The 20,554-nt window shown below is 35.6% G+C and overlaps 2 protein-coding genes across 4 annotated transcripts in view; one reads left to right on the top strand and one right to left on the bottom strand.

The window, feature by feature from the left end:
* LOC125831174 (ethanolamine-phosphate cytidylyltransferase-like) overlaps positions 1 to 20,554 on the top strand; it is a 912,135-nt gene that overhangs the window by 310,006 nt on the left and 581,575 nt on the right. The window lies entirely within an intron of this gene.
* On the bottom strand, positions 366 to 14,420 carry LOC125831176 (putative threonine aspartase). Of its 3 annotated transcripts, none has more exons than XM_049510363.1 (10): positions 14,203 to 14,420; positions 13,929 to 13,979; positions 12,423 to 12,543; positions 12,170 to 12,254; positions 9,076 to 9,157; positions 7,431 to 7,557; positions 3,556 to 3,725; positions 1,817 to 1,980; positions 1,240 to 1,573; positions 366 to 469 (listed from the first exon to the last, which is right to left on the bottom strand). In XM_049510363.1, the coding sequence occupies exons 1-9, from the start codon at positions 14,353 to 14,355 to the stop codon at positions 1,384 to 1,386; spliced, it is 1,143 nt and encodes a 380-aa protein (XP_049366320.1). In that variant the 5' UTR covers positions 14,356 to 14,420; the 3' UTR covers positions 366 to 469; positions 1,240 to 1,383. The 3 variants fall into 3 exon arrangements, with proteins under 3 accessions (XP_049366320.1, XP_049366321.1, XP_049366322.1); XM_049510364.1 differs by having other exon boundaries at positions 3,556 to 3,722; XM_049510365.1 differs by having other exon boundaries at positions 3,556 to 3,719.

The following is a 20,554-nucleotide window of genomic DNA, read 5'->3' as shown; positions in this document are numbered from 1 at the left end:
ATAAAAACCATTGTCCATTATTTGGCAAATTTACTCTCTTCTTTGCAACACAACCAGATAACAAATGTCAAATCAAGTAATGTTTAAGCTTTTTGTGTCAATGAGGCAAACCTCATTAACTCTTCATCCCAAAAAGAGACCCTTTTCCATATGAAGGAAAAACTTGAGTTATTCCTCTCTTAGCTATCAAAATCAATTTTAGTTTATCATTGGAATCTCTGATACCTTTTGGCTCAACTACGTTTATAACGTTCCTTCAACTGCAAGTCTATCGGTCTCGGACGTATCTTGGGTAATTAGATTAACTGATGATGCCATTGAAGTGGGAATGGGGAAGTCATTTTGTCCCAATTGACACTCCTGTTCTCTTGCTGCAACACTACCGTTCCTTGGAGATGAGATTAATTCGTGCAGCAAACTCATCAATTCCAGCTTTATTTTGCTGTTTTTTACTCCTAAGCACTGAAACCTGTAGAAGATCACAATGATAGCTACACTGATGGTCGAAGTTAATGTTAAATGATAACTTGTGCAGTGACATTTTGCAGCAACAGCAGTCAAAAATAGTATGTTAAAGAACAGAATCAGCGCAACTTGTGTGAGATCTGCAATATTGAAAGCCTTATCCTCAACATATCAACACAAAAAGCTAGATTTAAGCAATGCCTATTATTCCTTTTAACTAACCAATTATAATGATTTATACGCAGATCAGTATATGATAAGTGCACAAACAGGTTATTATCATCTTGAACCTCATTACCAAGTCTAAGGTTCGAGCTTTAGTTCTCTAGGTTCAATTGATTAAGCTCGAAGATTGGCTGCTGGTCTTATTAGTAACGAATTTTGACAAAAGCCAGGTATTGTATAACTCAAAAAAGTATATATGAATAATTAATCTCTCGTGTTTTCCAACAATTAAGCAGATATTTGTCTAATGGATGGGATTCTCCTAAAAAAGAAACAAGAATATGAACAATGACAAAGTAAATAAGCCATCAATATTTTCGGTGATCAACTTTGACCATAAGCCAACTTGCTCCTAATTAATCTAATTGTCATTAAAACAACATTGCCAATTGTCATGCGCTCCTGCCTTTACTCCCCTCACCGCTCCCAAACACACACACACAGAAAGAAAGATAGATAGAGAGAATTATTAACTTGAGGTACCATCAGTTTAAACACAGAAATCATTGTATGTTGCATAAAACGTGAGAATATGCAGATTTATGATACCTTGGGCATATCCATAGAGCTGCCAAAATAACCTATTCCAAAAGACGAGGAAGAATATACAGCTGCAATCTCAACAGCTTCCAGCCTAGCCAAAATTGCCCCCAACCTATGGACAATGGATTGCCAGCCAATGTGGAAGTTCCTTTATTTTCTTTCCTTCAGATAAAAAGCATGAGAAAAGAGAAAGATAAGGGAACACTGGAACAGTCTTACCAGTCTTGGAGGATCTGCTTGAACTAGAAGGAATCCAGCACTTCGGTCAACACTGCATTGGCTGTTTTCTTGAATAGTTTGCAAAACCTTTTTACAGGCAGAAGATGGACCAGCTTGAGACCTGCAGAAAGAAACATGCAAGTACAAAATTTCAAGCGCGAAAAGCGAGATGGAATATATGTTTGTTTAAGTTCACAAATTTAACAATGAACACTAATTTTCAGTAAAATTCATGGATTTTGCAGGTAAAATTTTCTCCACGATATAGGACTTCAACAACCATATTCTCCATAGCTAATAATAAGGAGAAAAGGTAACGTGGACAAATGGGAAAGCTGGTATCTCAGAGACATGGCAAGCATACAGTGATGATGAGATACAGCATTCCCGAGCAGCAAATCCTTTCATTAGGTACTCTCCAGCACCACTGACACAGCATCCCACTATAAATGGAGCTCCAAAAGGTCCCCTTGACGATGCCCAACAACCGGAACCATACATTGCTGCTAGACCTACACGCCCACTTACCTGTTATAAGTTCAAAGATTGAAATAAGCAATCCAAAGAACTTATCAACTCAATATAAGAAAGAAGATAAGACCTCTGCTCTTGCAAATACAACAAAATTTGGAAGCAGGGAAAGTATCACAAAAATTTAGTAGGCTAAAGAAAATAATAGACAGTGAAAGCAAGAAAACTGCTCACTCCAAGTAGATTGTACGAATAGTGCAAGGAAAAGAGAAACCCAATGCTCAACCAGAAGCAAACATCTTGGACTAAACCAAAACTGTGATACAACTTCTGCTTCCTTCAATAATATATTAGTTTTTCAATATTCAGTTAAATGGTGCTTGTAAAGATGAAGTATTATATAAGCCTTTCAAGCAGTCCATTATGAGCAGAGAATCAAGTGCAGGAAAAGGATATACAGAAGAACTATGAAGAAGAAATGAGAGGAGGGTAAGAGAAAACTATCATTCAAAGGATGAACATGATAAGGCCAACTGCTCATATCAAACCAAAAGGAAGAATTCAGGCCACAAACAATTGAGCATTGTAAAGTTTCTCAATATCCAACGAAATGACAAGGCTAATTTATACACAATAATAACATCTAAACAATAGTGAGAAGTTTAATAGAAGCAGCGGAGGTATAGAAGATGGGAAAATATGTGTATATTATACTTGTTCAAACAGCAATATCTGTAATTTACACACAGTAATAACTTCTAAACAATACTAAGAAGTTTTAATAGAAGCAGCGGGGATATAGAAGATGGGAAAATATGTGTACACTATCTAGATAGAAATAAAGAAATACAAGAATCTCAGTGTTGTTAGCACTTAGCTTGCACGGCCCTACGTTCACTATCCATCACTGTCAACTCTTTTATATATTAATAAGGGTGAATTGTATCTTTCTTCCTCCATTTTTCTAGAGGATACACCAATTAGCTTGAGGGTGGGACATTGTAGATGTTGTTTGACCAAAAATTGTATTTGTTCTTTGATGAAAGTCCTTTGATAGCCAAGACCTTTAAAAATCAACACAGAAGGAGCAGAGGCTGCCTGAAAATGTTAATCAACAGACAATTATGTCTTGTTAGAATTACCAAGAAATCAATATGGATAGCTGGTTCTTTCCCAAAAGGCATGTCCATTGACAAATGCAACACCCCTTTTCAAGAATTGCAGTTGTGTTCAATAACGAACTTCAACTTATATTATGACAGAATGAGAATTTTCTACTTTTCAAGTCCAAACAACAGTGTCAGCCATATTCAGGCTCTAATTACAACTTACGATAATCTTACTGATAAAAGAACTGAGGATAATCTTAAATTCATAATCTTCATCACATAAATTTAAAGCCTGAATTCAGGACACCCACCACCACCAATTGAAGTAACTAACACCCAGATAAAACTGCACCAGTCACAATCCTTCTGATTTTGAAACCTTCAAGTGTACTAAATTCATTCACAACATGCACATGTATACATGAAAAAAATCAGAAGTTGGGCAGAGAAACACCTACTGCAAAACCCTCAAATTTATATTACAATTAGATAGAAATTTAAAAATCATTTCTAGTTTTATCACCTTCAGTGCTATCCCACTGCTAGAACTTCCACAAGCCATATGTCCTTTCGAATCGAGACAGATAACCCCAACAGTGTCTGAAATTAAGTCTTCGTCTAATGCATTGAGCAAGGAGATTTGGTCACCCACTCCATCTCCCCTCAATTGATCAGATGGTTGGCTCTCTACTTCTAAAAAAAATGCACATGTATGAGACACACATACACAGGGAAGAGGGAGAGGGTAACAAGTAATTAACAATATACTAATATTTTCTCACTATGAAAAATTACTGGAAAACCAAGATGGTCCAGCCAACTAGAAAATAGCGTTAAACAACAAAAACACTAGTGTAGTCCCACAAGTGGCGTTTGGGAAGAGCAGTGTGTACGCAGCCAGCAGCCTTACCCCTACCTTGTGAAGGTAGAGAGGTTGTTTATGCTAGACCCTCAACTCAAGTAAAACATATCAAAATCAAGCACCGAAAAAGAAAATACAAAAGTGAAGAAGATAAGATAAAAACAAAATAAGAAGAGAATAGTAGCAACAACAAATAATACGGTAAGGACACAACAAGGTGATAATAAAATTGAAGAATAAAATAGTTGAAGAGTAATAACAACAATACTGATAAGGGAACCAGACAACGTTCCACTACCCTGATCTTCGAGCTCCATATCCTCCTATATAGGGTCATCTCCTCGGTAAGCTGCAGGTGCGCCATATCCTGTCTAATCACCTCTTCCCAATACTTCTTCAGTTACCACCTTTACCTCTTCTGATACCCACCATTGTCAACCTCTCACATCTCCTCACTAGGGCATTCGCGCCTCTCCTCTTAACAAGCCCGACCCATCTCAATTTTGCCTCCCTTATCTTGTCCATCAGGGAGGTCACTACCACCTTGTACGGATATCTTCATTCCTAATCCTATCTCTCCTCGTATGCCACACATCCATCACAATATCCTCATTTCGGCTATTTCCATCTTCTAGACATGCGAGTTTTTGACTAGGCAAAACCCTGCCTCATACAACATAGATGGCTTGGCAACCACTTTATAGAACTTAACCTTTAAATCTTGGCGGCGGCACATTCTTATCACACAGAACACCGGATCCGAACCTCCATTTCATCGACCTCACTCCAACATGATGTGTAACATCATTGTCAATCTCCTCATTTCCTTAGAATATTGACCCAAAATACATAAAACTTCCTTTCTTGGAGATGACTCAAGTATCAATCCTTACTTCTACATTTGCCACGTGAGTTGCGTCACTCAACTTGCACTCTAAGGGTTTGTTTGGAATGTTGGACAATCATAGATTGTCCTTGGATAAATATTTAGTACTGTTTTATCTCTTGTTTGGTTACTATTCATGGGATAAGTTATACCAGAATTAGTTATTAGTACTCAAATAAGTTATCCTTGCCATACAGTGGATTAAGGGCTCGTTTGGTGTGAGGGATTAGAAATAATAGTGATGGGATAAGGAAATAGCGATGGGATAAAAAAAAAATTATCTTGTTTGGTTGGCAAGTCCGGGATAACTTATCCCGGGATTAATAATTAGTACCGGGATAAGTTATCCCTCCCCATGGGTGGTATAGTAATCCCGGGATAACTTATCCCGAGATAGAATAGGTAAATGACAAATATGTCCCTTTAAATCCTTTTTATATATCATTTTTTACATTTATGTATATTTACATTTTTTTAATACCATGTATAATAATATTTACTACTCCTTATTTTTATGATAATTATACATATTTTTCTATTAAAAAATTATACTATATAAATATAATTTTTATTTATGAATTTATTTGACTAATTCTTATGTTTATTTTATTTTGATTTCTCATAAATTTTCTTCTCTTTAATAAACTTAAGATGAAAGTTCTATTTTTAAGCTAAATAAGAAAAAAGTTATATTTTTAAATACACATGGTACTTATCATGGGAATACATAAACAAAAATATTTAAGTTAAAAAAAATAAAAGTTTTATTTTAAAAAATGAATAACTAAAGCTCACAAAGAAAAATTTAAAAAGTTTAAATAAAGTGAAGGGTAATTTTGTAAACAAACAACTTGTTCTTAAAATTTATCAATATATATTATTTTGAATATAACAAACCAAACACTCAATAAGAAATAATTTCAGGACAACTTATCCCATCATAACTTATCCCAACATAACTTATCCCAACATAACTTATCCCATCATAACTCATATTCAAACCAAACGACCCCTAATAGTACTAGGATTAGTTATCCCAAGATAAAACAATGAAAATGACAAAAATACTCCTGAGGTTTCTCAAACCCTTTTCTACTAAATAAGGTGGAGGATACATTTTTTTTTAAAAAAAAATTCTTAGAAACTATGCAAGACATGTTATTTTTAATACAACAAACCAAGCATCCAATAAGAAAAAATAGCAGAATAACTAAACTCAACATAACTAACCCAACATAACTAAACTCAACATAACTAACCCAACATAACTAATCTCAGCATCACTTGTCTTCAAACCAAACGACCCCTAAGTACTATGTCTTAATCTTGATCAATCTAAATGCTTTAGACTCAAGGTCTATCTCTAAACCTCCAACCTATCGTTAACTCCGCTGTGTGTCTCACCAATCAATGTTATATCAACTGCAAATAACATACAACATGGCACTTCCCCTTGGATATGTCCCGTCAGTTCATCATCACCAAGGCAAATAGAAATAAGGTAAGAGTTGATCCTTGGTGTCCATCAAAGTTACCCCTTGAGAACCCAAACACCTCTCTAGCTACTTCCCTAATGCAAGAAGCGTCCTTTCCCGCACACTATTTGCATCCCCACTACTGCCCTAAGCCCCATCGCCATCAACTTCTCCCCATCTCCTGAGCTCTGGTAGTAGTCAAGCCACCTCATTTGAACCTCGGTAAGAAAATAGTGTTTATGCGGAGCATTTTATTTTGTGCGAACCTAGTTAACTAAGAACCTATAAAATAAAGTAAAATGCATATATATAAAATTATATATATACATGTCCCTGAAGTAAAATAAGTAGCTTGCAGAAGATTAGAGTCTATCCCAATGACAAAAATGCACAATCAGAGGAAATGCATCTCCAGTCAGTTCAGTCTACTGGAGATATCAATTATGTCAAAGATAGTATAGTAGCTAACATGGTCGACAAGTAGCCTAGTGCACAAGATATAGTTTGATGATTCCATAGAGGATATCATTTAGACTCTGCAAATTGTATAGCAGGGGAATATTTCATATACTGAAAAAATACAACCTTGTATATAGCACAAAGTAATAGCTTCTAAGGACACTACTTACCAGAGGGTTAAGATTTTCTTAATGTCCTTTTCAAAAGAACAAATTAAAAAAAGATTCACCTAATGTTAACTAAATACAAAAAATGGGATACTTGAGACCTCATAATATGAATGTTAGTTCATCAGAACTCAAAATAGTACTCGTTCCATTTCAGTTTATGTGGTTCTTTGTAGTCTGTTGCAAAAAGAATGACAGTTCTAAATATGGAAACACCGTATTCTACACCTTTAATGAGAAGCTTCTATAACCACATAAATTTTGTGACATGTTAAAGCCACCAGTTTCAAAAGTTTTATAGCCACATATATGCTATAGCATATTCTAGACCAAAAATTTCAAAAGTCTTCATTTCTATCGTAAAAACTCTGTCCCATTAAAATTGTCGGATAAATTGGAACATAAGAAGTAATTTTGTCCACTTATTGGCCTTCCCCACATCATGATAAACAGTCCCATTGAGGAAATCCAAGAAAAATCTTAAACATAGGGAAAATGATAGCCTTATCAAAGTCGAAAGACCTTGGATAACAATATACTACAACTTACCAGATATTGCATTAGTCTCCTTAGCATTGGTCATCTTTATGTCAGGAGCATCATTTACAGCTTTGGCATCATCAAGCATTGCTTTGTATATTTTCCATTGGGTTCTTGCCTTCTCAGTAACAAGCGACTGTCTCCATATCACAAATAAATAGTTTACTTCAAGCCAAAATCTAGGAAGAATACTGATCAAAAGAAAAAATAATATTTAGATAAACCACCCATCTAGTTTGACTAAAATTCAAGAGATCTCCCTTTTAGCTTAAAAGGAGCTAAGCACTTCCCTCTAATTATATAGATATCTCCCCACTATTAAAGTGTCATTCCACTCTTAAATTTGGAGCACTGGCAGAAGAATGTCTATGAATATTTTAGCCTTAAAATGCATTATTATGACTCGAGAAGTCACTATTTGAAGACAACTTTCAAGCACTGATAAAAAAAATCATAGTAGGAAGTTGTTGAGATTATGATTAAGCAAATCTAACAGCTTAAACCTTTTAATGAGATGGTCACATTCTTCAACATGACAGTAGGCAAAGATCCTGGGTTCGAGTCCCACCATCACCCTTTATCAACAAGAATTTTTATGTGTTTGGCTTAAAAAAAATCAAGCCCGCACGTACAGAGGTGTGTTGAAAATATAATATAATCAAATAAACAAAAATGTGATCTCTCTAACCGTTTAAGCTTTTCGAAGAGATTATCATACACTTCAACAGAAGCAATTAAAATTAAAAATTAGGAAACTGGAATGTCATGGATAACCGGTTTAGCTCTGCAAATAGTTGAAGTGAGTGGTGGAAACTTGTGATACAGTTAGTTTTGAACTTTTTAAGAGAGACCAAAGGGTGTTACTCTAGGGTATTGTAATTTAAAGTTAAAGTCTTTTTAACTATATCTAGATGTCACAATGAAGGAAAGAAGACCTTTATTGAATTGGTTGATAAAGGTAAGATCGTAGATAATAATGAATAGTTGCTTGCCCTCACTAACAAAGGACAATAATCCCTCCCCTTGTGACCTATTTTTACTCGTTTTTGGATATATCTCGATACAAGGACAAGCACTTTTGTAGTTATCAAGGGACATTTGAGATGTCTCTTCAAGGGAATATATTACCCTTTATATAGGTGTGAGCCAGAGTTTAGAGTAGAGTAGGCTCCAAGAATCCTAACAGAAGGAACAATTATCATAAATATATTGTTGTTAAGTCCCACATCGGCTCATTAAAGATGAGAATGCTTCTTTTTATATGAACTTGGACAATCCTCACCTCATGAGCTAGTTTTGGAGTTGGATTAGGCTTAAGGTCCATTTCTTTAACATGATAGCAGACCAAACAAAGTTCTTAGATTCGAATCTAACCAACACCCATTATTAAAAACCATTTCCACGTGCTTGGCTCATCATAAAGAATCATGCTTGCATGTGAGGGACCGTGTTGAAGATATAATTAAGTAAATAAAAGGGTGCTCTCTCTAATAGCTTAAACTTTTAGATGAGATGGTCTTTTTTTTGTTTTTGAAACTGGTAACATTTTAGATAAGATGGTCATACACTACAACATATTTTATTCAATGTAACTACTACTTGTGTCTGACACCTAAGTAAAAACAAATCTACAGTTAAGACGAGTGTATTCTACCTCGTCAGCCTCTGTCATAGTTGATGGTAAAACAACACTTTTGGACTTCGCCCATGCACGGGCACCTTCTCCAACTAAAAACCTAGACCGAGGCCAGAAAAGTTTCATTAGAATATAAAGTTGGAAGAAGAAACAAGTCAAACCAAGAGACAAAGAACTGGACTTCTATTTATGAGTTGTTAGAACATGAATAGGCTTATACAATCCTATTAGAATAGGAATAGGATTACACAACCCTATTACAATAGGAATAGGTTCATACAATCCTATTTAGAATAGGAATAGGAATAGTAAATAGTATCCTACTTGGTAAATGATTTATTCTAGGATCTATAAATAGGGTCTCAATGTAATAATGTAAACAACAACAATTCAATAATATTCTTTTCCTATATTTCTCACATGGTATCAGAGCCTCTACAATCTTGGTAAACAATCAAAGAGCTTCCGCTGCCGGCGGGCGGCTATTATCCATATATGCTGCTCGTCCGGCCAACGATTATGTTAGCAAAAATTGGGTCACCGTGTATCTTTCCGGTGACTATTTTTCTCATATCTAATTTGTGTAGCACCGTGCCATCATTCCGGTGACTACTTTCTTATATCTAATTTGTGTAGCACCGTGCCATCATTCCGGTGACTACTTTCTTATATCTAATTTGTGTAGCACCGTGCCATCATAACAGTGACTACTTTTTCATAGCAACGTGCCATCATTCCGATGACTACTTTTTCATATATAATTTGTGTAGCACCGTGCCATCCTTTCAGTGACTACCTTTTTTGGCATATTTGATTTGCGTAGCACCGTGCATCTCTCCAGACTACTTTTCATATTTAATTTGTGTAGTACCGTGGATTTTTCCGAACTATTTTCTCATATCTAAGTTGCATAGCATCATGTGTCTTTTTAGTGACTCCTCAGATTTGATTTGCATAGTTCCATTCGTCTTTCCGGTGACTCGTCAAATCTGATTTGCGTAGGGTTGTGCCATCATTCCAACTCCACCCGTATAATTTTTCTTTTTCAGTAGGATCGTGCCATCATTCCGACCTTACCCATATTATTTCTCTTTTTCAATGGGGTCGTTCCATCAATTCGAACTATCCTATATAATTTCTATTTTCTAGTTGGGTCGTGACATCATTCCGCCCTACCCACATAATTTTATTTCTTAGATTGTGACCACTTTTAGCCATCAAATCTTATACTCCGGCATATGAGCATGTTCCGGCCAGTTTTTGGTGACTTTTTTAATATCAACTCATCTATTGATTCCAACATGATCCATATACTTTTTTTTTTTTTTTTTGATGAAGTAAGAAGAATGTCATTAACAAAGCATCAAGCAGATGCACAGATTACAAAAGAAAGAAATATCAGCTCCCAAAAAGGCAAAAAAAGCTATCTAAACAGCTAACAACAGAGATCTATGGAGCTGATAAATTCTAGGAAAGAATCGACACTAAGTACAGGAGAGAGATTAACCCAACCAAAAAGAGTAATCAAACATCTTGCTTTAAAGGTAAAGATGGGAGTTGGGGTGCCATCAAAACATCTTTTGTTCCTCTCCGTCCATAAGCACCACAAAATACAGGCTGGAACCAAAGACCAGATATGCTTGACGGACTTCCCAACTTTCCAAGAACTCCAACACACAAAAGCCTCTCTCAATGATCTTGGCATGATCCAAGTGAGTCCAAAAAGTGAGAAGAACATGTTCCATAGGCCTGTTGCAACTGTGCAATGAAGGAACAAGTGATTAATAGATTCTGAGTTGCACAAGCACATGTAGCATCTGTTGACTATTTGGAATTTCCTCCTCATGAGATTATTCTGAGTCAAGCAAGAGTCTTTTAGAGTAATCCAACTGAAACAAATAACTTTAGGTGGCAACTTAGTTCTCCAGATTAATTTCCATGGCCATTGATCAATTACGGTCTTCTTGGAGCTTTGTTGAAGGTAGCATGCTTTAACTGTGTAGGATCCATCCCTGCTATGTCTCCAGATAAGTTTGTCCCTGCGTTGACTTTATACTTTATACTAGATTTTGAGCACTTTGTTGCTCCAGGGAGTTTAGTAGCCTTGTATGTCGATTATGTGAGTCACTCTATGGTTTGAAACAGTCTTTGCAAGTTCGGTTTGGAAATTTCAACACTATAATTTTAGTAATTTTATCACTCTGTGTTTATCGGCATTATGCATCAAATTCAGTATTTCATGAGAAGATTAAGCACATTGAGATTGACTGGCATTATGCATCAAATCCAGTATTTAATGAGAAGACAAGCACATTGAGATTGACTGTCAATTTTGTGAAGTCGGCTGATCAACTTGCAGATATCTCACCAAGCCACTCATTGGTCCTCGTATTGATTACATATGTAACAAGCTAGGTACATGAATTGTATGCACTAGCTTGAGGGGGAGTGTTAGAACATAAATAGGTTTATACAATCCTATAAGAATAGGAATAGGATTACACAACCTATTAGAATAGGAATAGGTTCATACAATCCTATTTAGAATAGGAAGGAATAGTAAATAGTATCCTACTTGGTAAATGATTGTATTCTAGGGTCTATAAATAGGGTCTCAATGTAATAATGTAAACAACACAATTCAATAATATTCTTTTTCTATATTTCTCACATGAATAAATTTTGAAAAAGGAAGGATGCAATGAGTAGAACAAGAATTGTAAAACAACTTTTTCATCATTAATTAGTGTTTAGGTCCCTTGAAATTCAAAAAAGAAAAAAATTCAGCCAATGAAACCAAAGTAGCCAACCTTGATAAGTAACGTAGAACATCAAACAATTTTTTATCATATAGATGAACAATGAGTAATTTACAACAAAGAAGCATCAAACTGAATGACACGTCTCTCACCTATTTAATTATTTTTCAGTCCACACAAGTTTATTGGACCCGCCTCCTTTTTTAGCAAATTCCAATTTCTTTGAATTCTTAGACAATTATGTTTTGCCAATAATGTATTCATATTGCACAAATATAGTAAAAAGAATGATGATATATCAATTGAAGCAATATAGAGTTATTTACAAGACATCTAAAGAAGAGTCATCATACATTGGAGATATTCGTCCAAGCAGTGAAGAACCAGAGATCTGTTCCTTGGCCAACAAAACAGCAATCTCAATGGCATTTCTGACACCTGGTAATGGTTAACTTCACAGAAGATGTAGCAAGAGTAAACAAAATGGATGCCACAAGAACTTGAAGTATTAACTCTAAAGCAATAACAACAAACTTTAGAATACATCACCAATACACGACCTCTACTTTCTGCAATAAAGTACATGATCATTGGTTCTGAGAATACCTGGCACTGCACCTACAGCACCAAATGCTCCAGAATCACCATCCATATTACTAGCATCACACTCCACATGACCATCCTCTGTCAAATTTGAACCTCGTCCAGCATTTGTATTTGGATCATCCTGCAAGAATATAACTTCACCTACACTCCATACTAGAAGGGGATTTTAAGACTTCATGATGGGACATTTTGTGCAAAAAAATATTTTTTGAGAAGTTATAACAAACTTTAATATGATTTCGACATTTACAAGCTCATATAACAGCAGAAACAAACTTGACGCAAGTGACTCATCAAGCATCATGCACTTTTCACCCCATTGCTTGGTAATTGAACTTCTTTTTTTGATAACCATATAATTGAACACCTTCTTCAATCAACTATGACAAAGATTGCAACTAACTTATATGATATTACATTTCAATACAAGGTAAAGTTACAAGTAAATTTTGTTACTACTCTGGTACCTCTATCCCAAATATTATATCCAGCTTTTTCTAGAGCTACTCACAAATTATGTGGTTTTACCAAAAGAGGTACTTTGTAAACTATACAACTAGAAACTTGTATAGACACACTTCCTCTTCCAAAAACCAGTTTGTCCTTAATCTATTCTTTAAAGATCAAAAGTAACTAGTGTGTCCACATGCACCCCATCTAACTAAGACGGTACTCTTGTTATCCATTTCAATGACAAAGTAACTTTAAAATAGGACATTCAATTAGATACCAGCATGCTAATCTTGACACTATTGAAGTTACTTTGAACAGAGGAATAGTTTTTGTGACGGTTTTCCCAAATTTCAACATGTCCCTACATGATGCATATCTCATGGAGGCAATAAATATGCATGTCCAAATCCTAGAAGCCCACTTGCCAAGGAGGCCATCCAAACAATTCTTTACTATGAAATTGCTTGGAGAGATCAAATAATGGCATGAGTCTCTCACTTCCCAGGAAATGTAATGCTTTGCTTATTAATGCTGATGCCACCAATGATCCGCAGGGCACCAATATCCAAGACAAATTTCAAAGAAGAACTTGTAAAAGTTATTTGAGATTCATGGGTGACAAATTCGGAAAAATTGAGAGAACCCCATGAACCTTATAAATTATAAAAGCTTATTCTCCAATTTACAGACATCTCAAGATAGTTACTAACTAGGATATGACCACGGACATTACAATCAATCTCGAAACAACTTAAACCTATTTTATGTCAAGTTAGGAACTTTGCACTTGTCTTACCATCCTTTTTTTATAGAATGGTAACACTTACTTGTCTGACCATCTTTCCACCCGAATTTGTTTATCCTACAAGCAACATATTTTATCTAAATTTCTTCACCTCTTGAAATTGACCAACAGAAAACATCACTGTTGTGCATAATTCTTCCAAGATTCTACAACACAATTACGTCGTCTTGAGATGTCGATAAGTACACTGTCGAATACAGTTTCCACTATAAGGTTTTCAGGAAAAAAGTAGGAAGTAACTGAAGTACCTCCAATACTTGAATTGCTGCTGTAACAGCGTCTATGCATCCACCAGCACCCTGAAATTAAACCAGCACAACCACAATATGAAAGAAATTTTAAGTTAGTTGCTTCAGAGCATCTTCTTTTACCATGAATTAAAACATCAAAAACATATATAATTGGAATCGATACACCGATCAATTTGCATGCAGAATTAACTATTAAAGTTTCTATTTTTTTCTTTTCTCACTTCTAGATCCTGACAAGGATGAAGCTATTTATTCATATTTTGAGAGAGACCTTTCGGAGAACGGAAGCGGCAGCGAGCCACGCTCGTTTCATTGGTGAACGGAGAGCTTTCTCATTCGATGGTGAGTGATATCCAGCACCGACGTGTACGGCGACGAAGAATGTCGGAGTTGAGAGATTCCGATCAGTAACCTCAGTGGCCATTACTCTTTTATCTGCTCGCCGGTGTAGTCAAATCGTCAGGAAGGAAATTGGAAGTAAAAAGCCTTGAAAATATTATTATCAGAAGAGTCCATAATGTACAGAGGTTAGATCATTTTAGTCCCTTTTATCTTGTTTTTCTCTTCTTCTCTTATCTTTCTTTACAATTTAGAATCATATTTATTTTTATTGTATGCAAAAGATTTTAATTGCTACAAAGATATGACAATTTGTTAACCTATATCGATAATATAGATTCAAAACCCTAAAACTAATAGTAAAAATTTAAAAATAATAAACTTAATGAGAAGTGTTATCAATTAATATTACTTTTTTTTATTTTTTTAACAAAAATGTATTTTGTTAGAGTGTTTGAAGTAGAACATCAAAAATGTCACTAAAGCATTAGTCATTGTACATGTCAGACTATGAAGCCCTGCGCTATTGAGACTGATGCAAGTGGTGTAGAAATTGGTGTTGTTTTGATGTAGCAAGGGCATCCAATTTTCTATAGTAGCATGCTACTGGTTCCTAAACACCAAGCCAAGTGTGTGTATGGTAAAGAGTTGCTTGCACTGGTCTATGATGTGAACATTCTATTGTGCAAACTTATCAAAGAACATTAAAGCATTTGTTTGATCAAAATATCCATATAGAATTCCAAATCGATAGGATCTCTAAGCTTATGGCATTTGACTTCTCTATTGAGTACATTAAGAGACATGATAATATATATAGTTGTTGATTCTTTGTCTAGGAATCAAATAATTGAACTATTATGTCTTTCTTTGTTACATCGTGATGATACCTTGTTTGATTTGATTCAGTAGTCACCAGTTTTGATGTTGTCTTGCAAGCTTTAATCACCAAGCTATAGGTGTGCCCTTTTAAATCCTTTACTTGGATCAACTCTCAACTTAGGTGAAGAGCCCAGTTGGCTTTGGGTTCATACTCATAGTCTAGATATAATTCAATTGTGGCACTCCACTCTTCTAGGTGGTCACTCTGTCATGGATACCAATAGGCTACATTTAGCTTACATTTCATATAGGGCCTTCGTAGGTCTAAGGCAAGAATGTTATTCTAGTGGTTGTGGATAGATTGAGTAGATATGACCATTTCATTTACTTGCAACATTCAATACACTGTTAAAATAATAGCTCAGATTCTCTTAAATAATATGTTTAAGTTACATAGCACTCTTCCTACTATGTTTAGTAATAGGGACCCTATATTTCTAAGATCTTTCTAGAAAGAATTGTTCTGATTTTAAGGGTTCAACTGGAAAAGTTCACTACATATCACCCTCAGACTTATGACCAAACGAAGGTGTTAAACAAGAATTTGGTGACTTATCTCATGTGTTTCTAGATTATTCTTTAGAATGAAACGCCTACTTATCATTTGTCGAATGGTTGTATAATACCATTCATGTTTCCATTCAAAGTATACCTTTTGAGGTTTTGTATGGACAAAAACCTCAAATTCATCTTCCTTACTTGTTAAGGAAGCTTATACTGAGATGGTTGATAGATCTTTGGAGGGTAGAAAGTTGGCATTGCATTTCTTAAATTCCACCTGTTCAGATCTAAATAAAGGATGAGGGATATAGCAAGCAAACAAAGTTCTCATAGGAGGTTTATGGAGGGATATCAACTATATTATTTGAAATTACAACCTTGGAGATAGATTTCTGTGGACACTACTGCTTAACAAGTTACCAACTGAGTACTATGAGCCTTATTGATTGTGGAAAAAGTAGGTGAGGTTGTATACAAGTTGATACTAGCTGCAGATGTCCTAATACACCATATATTTCATGTCTCTCAATTGAGGGTTCCATATGCTATTAACCATCCTCATGTTCTGCACTTGTCTAGTCCTTACTATCTTATACCATAGTTTATTCTGGAAAGAAGAATCGTCAATAAAGGAAAGTAAGTTGTTTTTCATGTGTTGGTTAAATAGCTTAGCATTAGGAACTCCTTATTGAATTTATTCACAATTTTCCAACTTTTTAGCCTTGAGGAAAAGACGAGTCTTCAATTAGGGGGTATTGATGCACATTAAGGATCTAAATAGTTGAATAATGGATGAGATGGATCAAATTAACAAAAATAGTTGCATTATGTTAGCATTTTGTTAGCTAGTAACAGGTCACAAAGTTTTTTATCACCGTTCAAAGTTAGTTAGTGACGTGAGACCAAAAAGTATATATGTTTTAATCATTATTTACCTCCCATTTATTATTTATATTTGTCCTTTATGAGTATGGATTTTATGGATTGTGCCAAGTAGTGTATTTTATTTGTAGGAATAAATTGGTGTAAAGTTGAAGAAGTTTGGAGCTAAAACCAGTTAAAGATGGACAATTATAGAAGAAAATCAAGCAGACAGCTTAATGGAAAGATTGTAATATAATATTAATATTTATGTCACGGCCTGAGCCTACACCCTGGACGTGGCCGACACTCGAGAACCATTGTTGGTCCTCAAGCGAACCCTCATCCTGAATGACTACAAGCAGAAGACTAACTCAATCATACAAAGCTTAAAATCTGAATAAAAATAATATATTCAACTCGCCACAAAATAGGCAACTTAAGTCTTTAAAACATTTAACAAAATAAATTAACAGATTTCTGAAACTCTACTGTCTATCTATAAAGCCTCTAACTGACAAAGATGGAAGTCGAGACAAGACCCATGACATCCTAACAACTGATATAAATAAAAGTAAAAGTGGAACCTTCCGGAAGCAATGAGGCTCACCATAGCTAACTCAAACTCCATGTGGTATCAACGAAGCGTCTGTTGATGATCTTGAATACCTGTATTTGCATCATGAAATGATGCAGGCCAAATGAATCAGTACGTGGAATGTACGAGCATGTAAGGGGAATTCTAAAGCATAATCATAAGCTTGAACTTGATAAAAAGGAAACATACTTACCTCCCCTCAACTCACTCAACTAAACTCAACTCAAGAATAAGAAACATAGTTCAACTCAATGGTAAGATATTCAAATCAGTAAAATAAGGCTCAACTCAATAATAATAAGATACTCGACTCTGGGTACTCAACTCTGAATACTCAACTCTAGATACTCAACTCTATATAAAGCAACAATACACATGCAATATATGGAAAGCTTTTGAAATAGTAAAAAGCAACTCAGTGTATTGGAGAATACAATAACAACTCAATTTATATATATAATAAAGTATAATATAACTTTGTGGGAGTTTCTCTAACCGACAACCATCACTATGAGCTATGTGATGATATAACGTCTCACCTACGCTGCTAGAATTGTCTTATAACTTGCCGAGATATAGAACGCCTTAACTAAGTGGATCCACTAGTCTATGCTAAAAAACATTCAGAAATCATCTAAAAAGTATAACCATTTCTATCCACGTTTGCTACATGGTTTATGGAGACTTGAGTTATCTGAACTCGTCCCCATATCGGTGCTCAATACTACTCCCAAAAATATACTAAACTCATATGTTTAAAAACATAAATCTTTCTCTGGTTTGAGATTATTACTCAAAAACTAGCTTAAAAGCTCTCTTGGAAATCGGTGTTTCCTCTCTTGTTTAAATGTGAAAATATTTACTCTTTGGGAATACTTAGTTCCCATATAATTTTTTGAAGAAACAGAACTCAACTCTTGCTCTTATTAAACTCAATGCACAAGTCTTTAAAACAAGTTTAAAATAATTGTAAAAGACTTCTCAAAAAAGGTTCATGCTGAATTATGGACGTGAATAACTCAATTCAAGGTTTTCAATAACCGTAACTAGAACTCAATACTTGAGACTCAACAATTTAGAACTCAAGAACTTCAATCATAACACTTGCTTCTAGAATGCTTGGCTCAGAGGGTTCATGCGGAATTATGGGCATGGACTACTCAACTCAAGGACTCAAAGATACTTCTCATCTCAAGACTACTCAATTTATAGGGTTCATGCGGAAATATGGGCATGAACTACTCAACTCAAGGACTTCAAGGGTAAAATGTAATAGTTCCATGGTTAGGAATATAATCTCGAAAAGATTAGGAACTCGATATTTAAGACTTAGAACTTGAAGATACTATTTCTCGCAAAGATACTCAACTTATGGAATTCATGCGGAATTTATGGGCATAAACGACTCGACTTGAAGGTCTACATAAAACATGGAACTCATATATATGACTCTTCTCATTCTCATACCTACTTCCTCAAAACTTAACTCAAATCGATGATGGATCTCAAAGGGTTCACAATTGAACTCAAAGGCTTTCTTGAACTTTACTCTTAACTCTCTCTTGAATATGAATTATGAATTCAAGAGTTATGGTTCATGATATGAAGGATCTCGTGATGACAAGGTAGACTCATGAATACATTCTCCTCATTCTCATACTCGCTTGCTCGAGTCTTGAAACAAGTTATTAGAAATTATAGAAGACTCCTCAAAAAGACTTAAAGGGACTTTATCAAAATGTTTGAAAGAACTCACAAGACTTAACTCTTAACTCTACCTTGAATTTGAATTTATGGATTCATGTTTCTAGATGATTTCTAGATGTTTAGAAGTCATTTGAAGTAGTTAGAATCAATAGGAAGTGTTAGTACACTTTAAAAGGACTTAGATGGGCTAAACGGTGAAAAATAGGTGGGGGCAGACGACCCAAGCGCATTCCTGGCGCACCGCGCCAACCCCTAAGTTACTGGGGATCATTTCTGGTGCACTGCTGGCGCGTCGCCCCAGCGTTCCTGGTGCAACAGGGGCGCGTCGTGCCAGCATTGCCCCAGGCAAAACTGACAAACTTTTCCTCTCATTTTCTGACCTTAATTTGATTAATTTCAAAAAAAATTTCTCAATATCTCTTTAGATTCAAGTACCCAAAACATATACACAAGAATCTAACTCAAAGTAACTCTAATAATCGACATTAAACTCTCAAGAACTCCTCAATCTTAACCCAAATTCAAGAAGGAAATCAATTCAAGAACATTCAAACTTCCAATCTTTTTAGGATGAATTCATGTTGAAATAAGCATGTTTGGCACGTGGGTGAACGAACCCAACATTATGAAAATCTCACATACCTCGTAGGGATTAACCCTTGGCGAAATCTACAACCAAAATCGCAAGAATTTGACAAATCTTGAACTTTTCTTCTCCTATCTCCTCTTGAGTTCTTTCTCCAAAAAAAAAAAAACCAAGCGTGACTTGGTAATGCGTAAAATGACCCAATTCAGTTTTGACCCCAACTTAATTACCAAAAACAAATTTAATTAATCGGGTGGTGAAAAGACCATAATACCCTCCTAAAATCTAGTTTTGACTTTCCTTATCTGGATGGCCCAACTTCAACTGGGCATATATCCCTCATACAAACTCAAAAATGAGCAAATTTGGTGGCGTTGGAATGATAATTCAAAGATCTTTCCTATAGTATCTTGTAGTCCATCTAACCCATCATGTTCTAGGAGTTATGGTCGTTTGAAGTTGACCCAAAGCTCATACCTAACATAACTTGCCAAGTTTCAGATTTTGCTATTTCCAATTTAGTTCTTTTTGGAACTCAAGGTGCTACATCTAGTGACCTTAACACTTGAGAAATTTTAAATTCCTCGGTAAAATCCTACTCACAACGAAGGATGGTTTGAGTCTTAGCTAAAATAATTTTTGGGGTGTTACAATATCTCCCTCTTGGGATCATTCGTCCTCGAATGACAACTGGACTGTAACACCCCGTATTCAAAATAGACAAAAATGCAGATTTTGAGAAGTTGCAGGTGCAACTTACGGTCACCATCCACGGACCGTAGGTCAGACCACGGCCCGTGCTGGTGGTCCGTGGTTCGCCACTGCAACCCCTCCCCAGTCAGCTCAGAAAATTGGTTAAGTCTCGACTCACGGACAGACCCACGGTCCGTAGATCAGACCACGGTCCGTGGATCAAGACCTCCTTACCCAGCCTCTGACATGAGCTACGGTTGACCAGCACGGACCGTCGTTCGATCCACGGTCCGTAGGTCTGACCGTAGATCGAAGGTTAGCAGCCAGTTAGCTGAAAATTCTGATGGGTCAACTTCAGATGGTCATAACTTTTAGCAAAAAATGAATTATGTGTCACATGACCTATGGTTAGATAGATAATTGAATTATCTTTCCAACGCCACCGAGTTTGCTAAA

This window comes from Solanum verrucosum, unplaced genomic scaffold (genome assembly GCF_900185275.1).
Source record: "Solanum verrucosum unplaced genomic scaffold, falcon-dt-bn FXZP01000049.1, whole genome shotgun sequence".
Classification (NCBI taxonomy): Eukaryota; Viridiplantae; Streptophyta; class Magnoliopsida; order Solanales; family Solanaceae; genus Solanum; species Solanum verrucosum.
The sequence above is the reverse complement of the archived record's forward strand: the minus strand, read 5'-3'. Positions and strand labels throughout refer to the sequence as shown.

What these genes read in the sequence shown, in the direction of transcription:
- LOC125831176 (XM_049510363.1), bottom strand. Translation starts at nt 14,355, where the DNA reads ATGGCCACTGAGGTTACTGATCGGAATCTCTCAACTCCGACATTCTTC. An exon ending in CCGCTTCCGTTCTCCGAAAG is followed by an intron (nt 13,980 to 14,202) that starts GTCTCTCTCAAA and finishes GTTTAATTTCAG; the next exon opens with GGTGCTGGTGGATGCATAGA. An exon ending in GGAGACTAATGCAATATCTG is followed by an intron (nt 3,726 to 7,430) that starts GTAAGTTGTAGT and finishes CATTTTTTTTAG; the next exon opens with AAGTAGAGAGCCAACCATCT.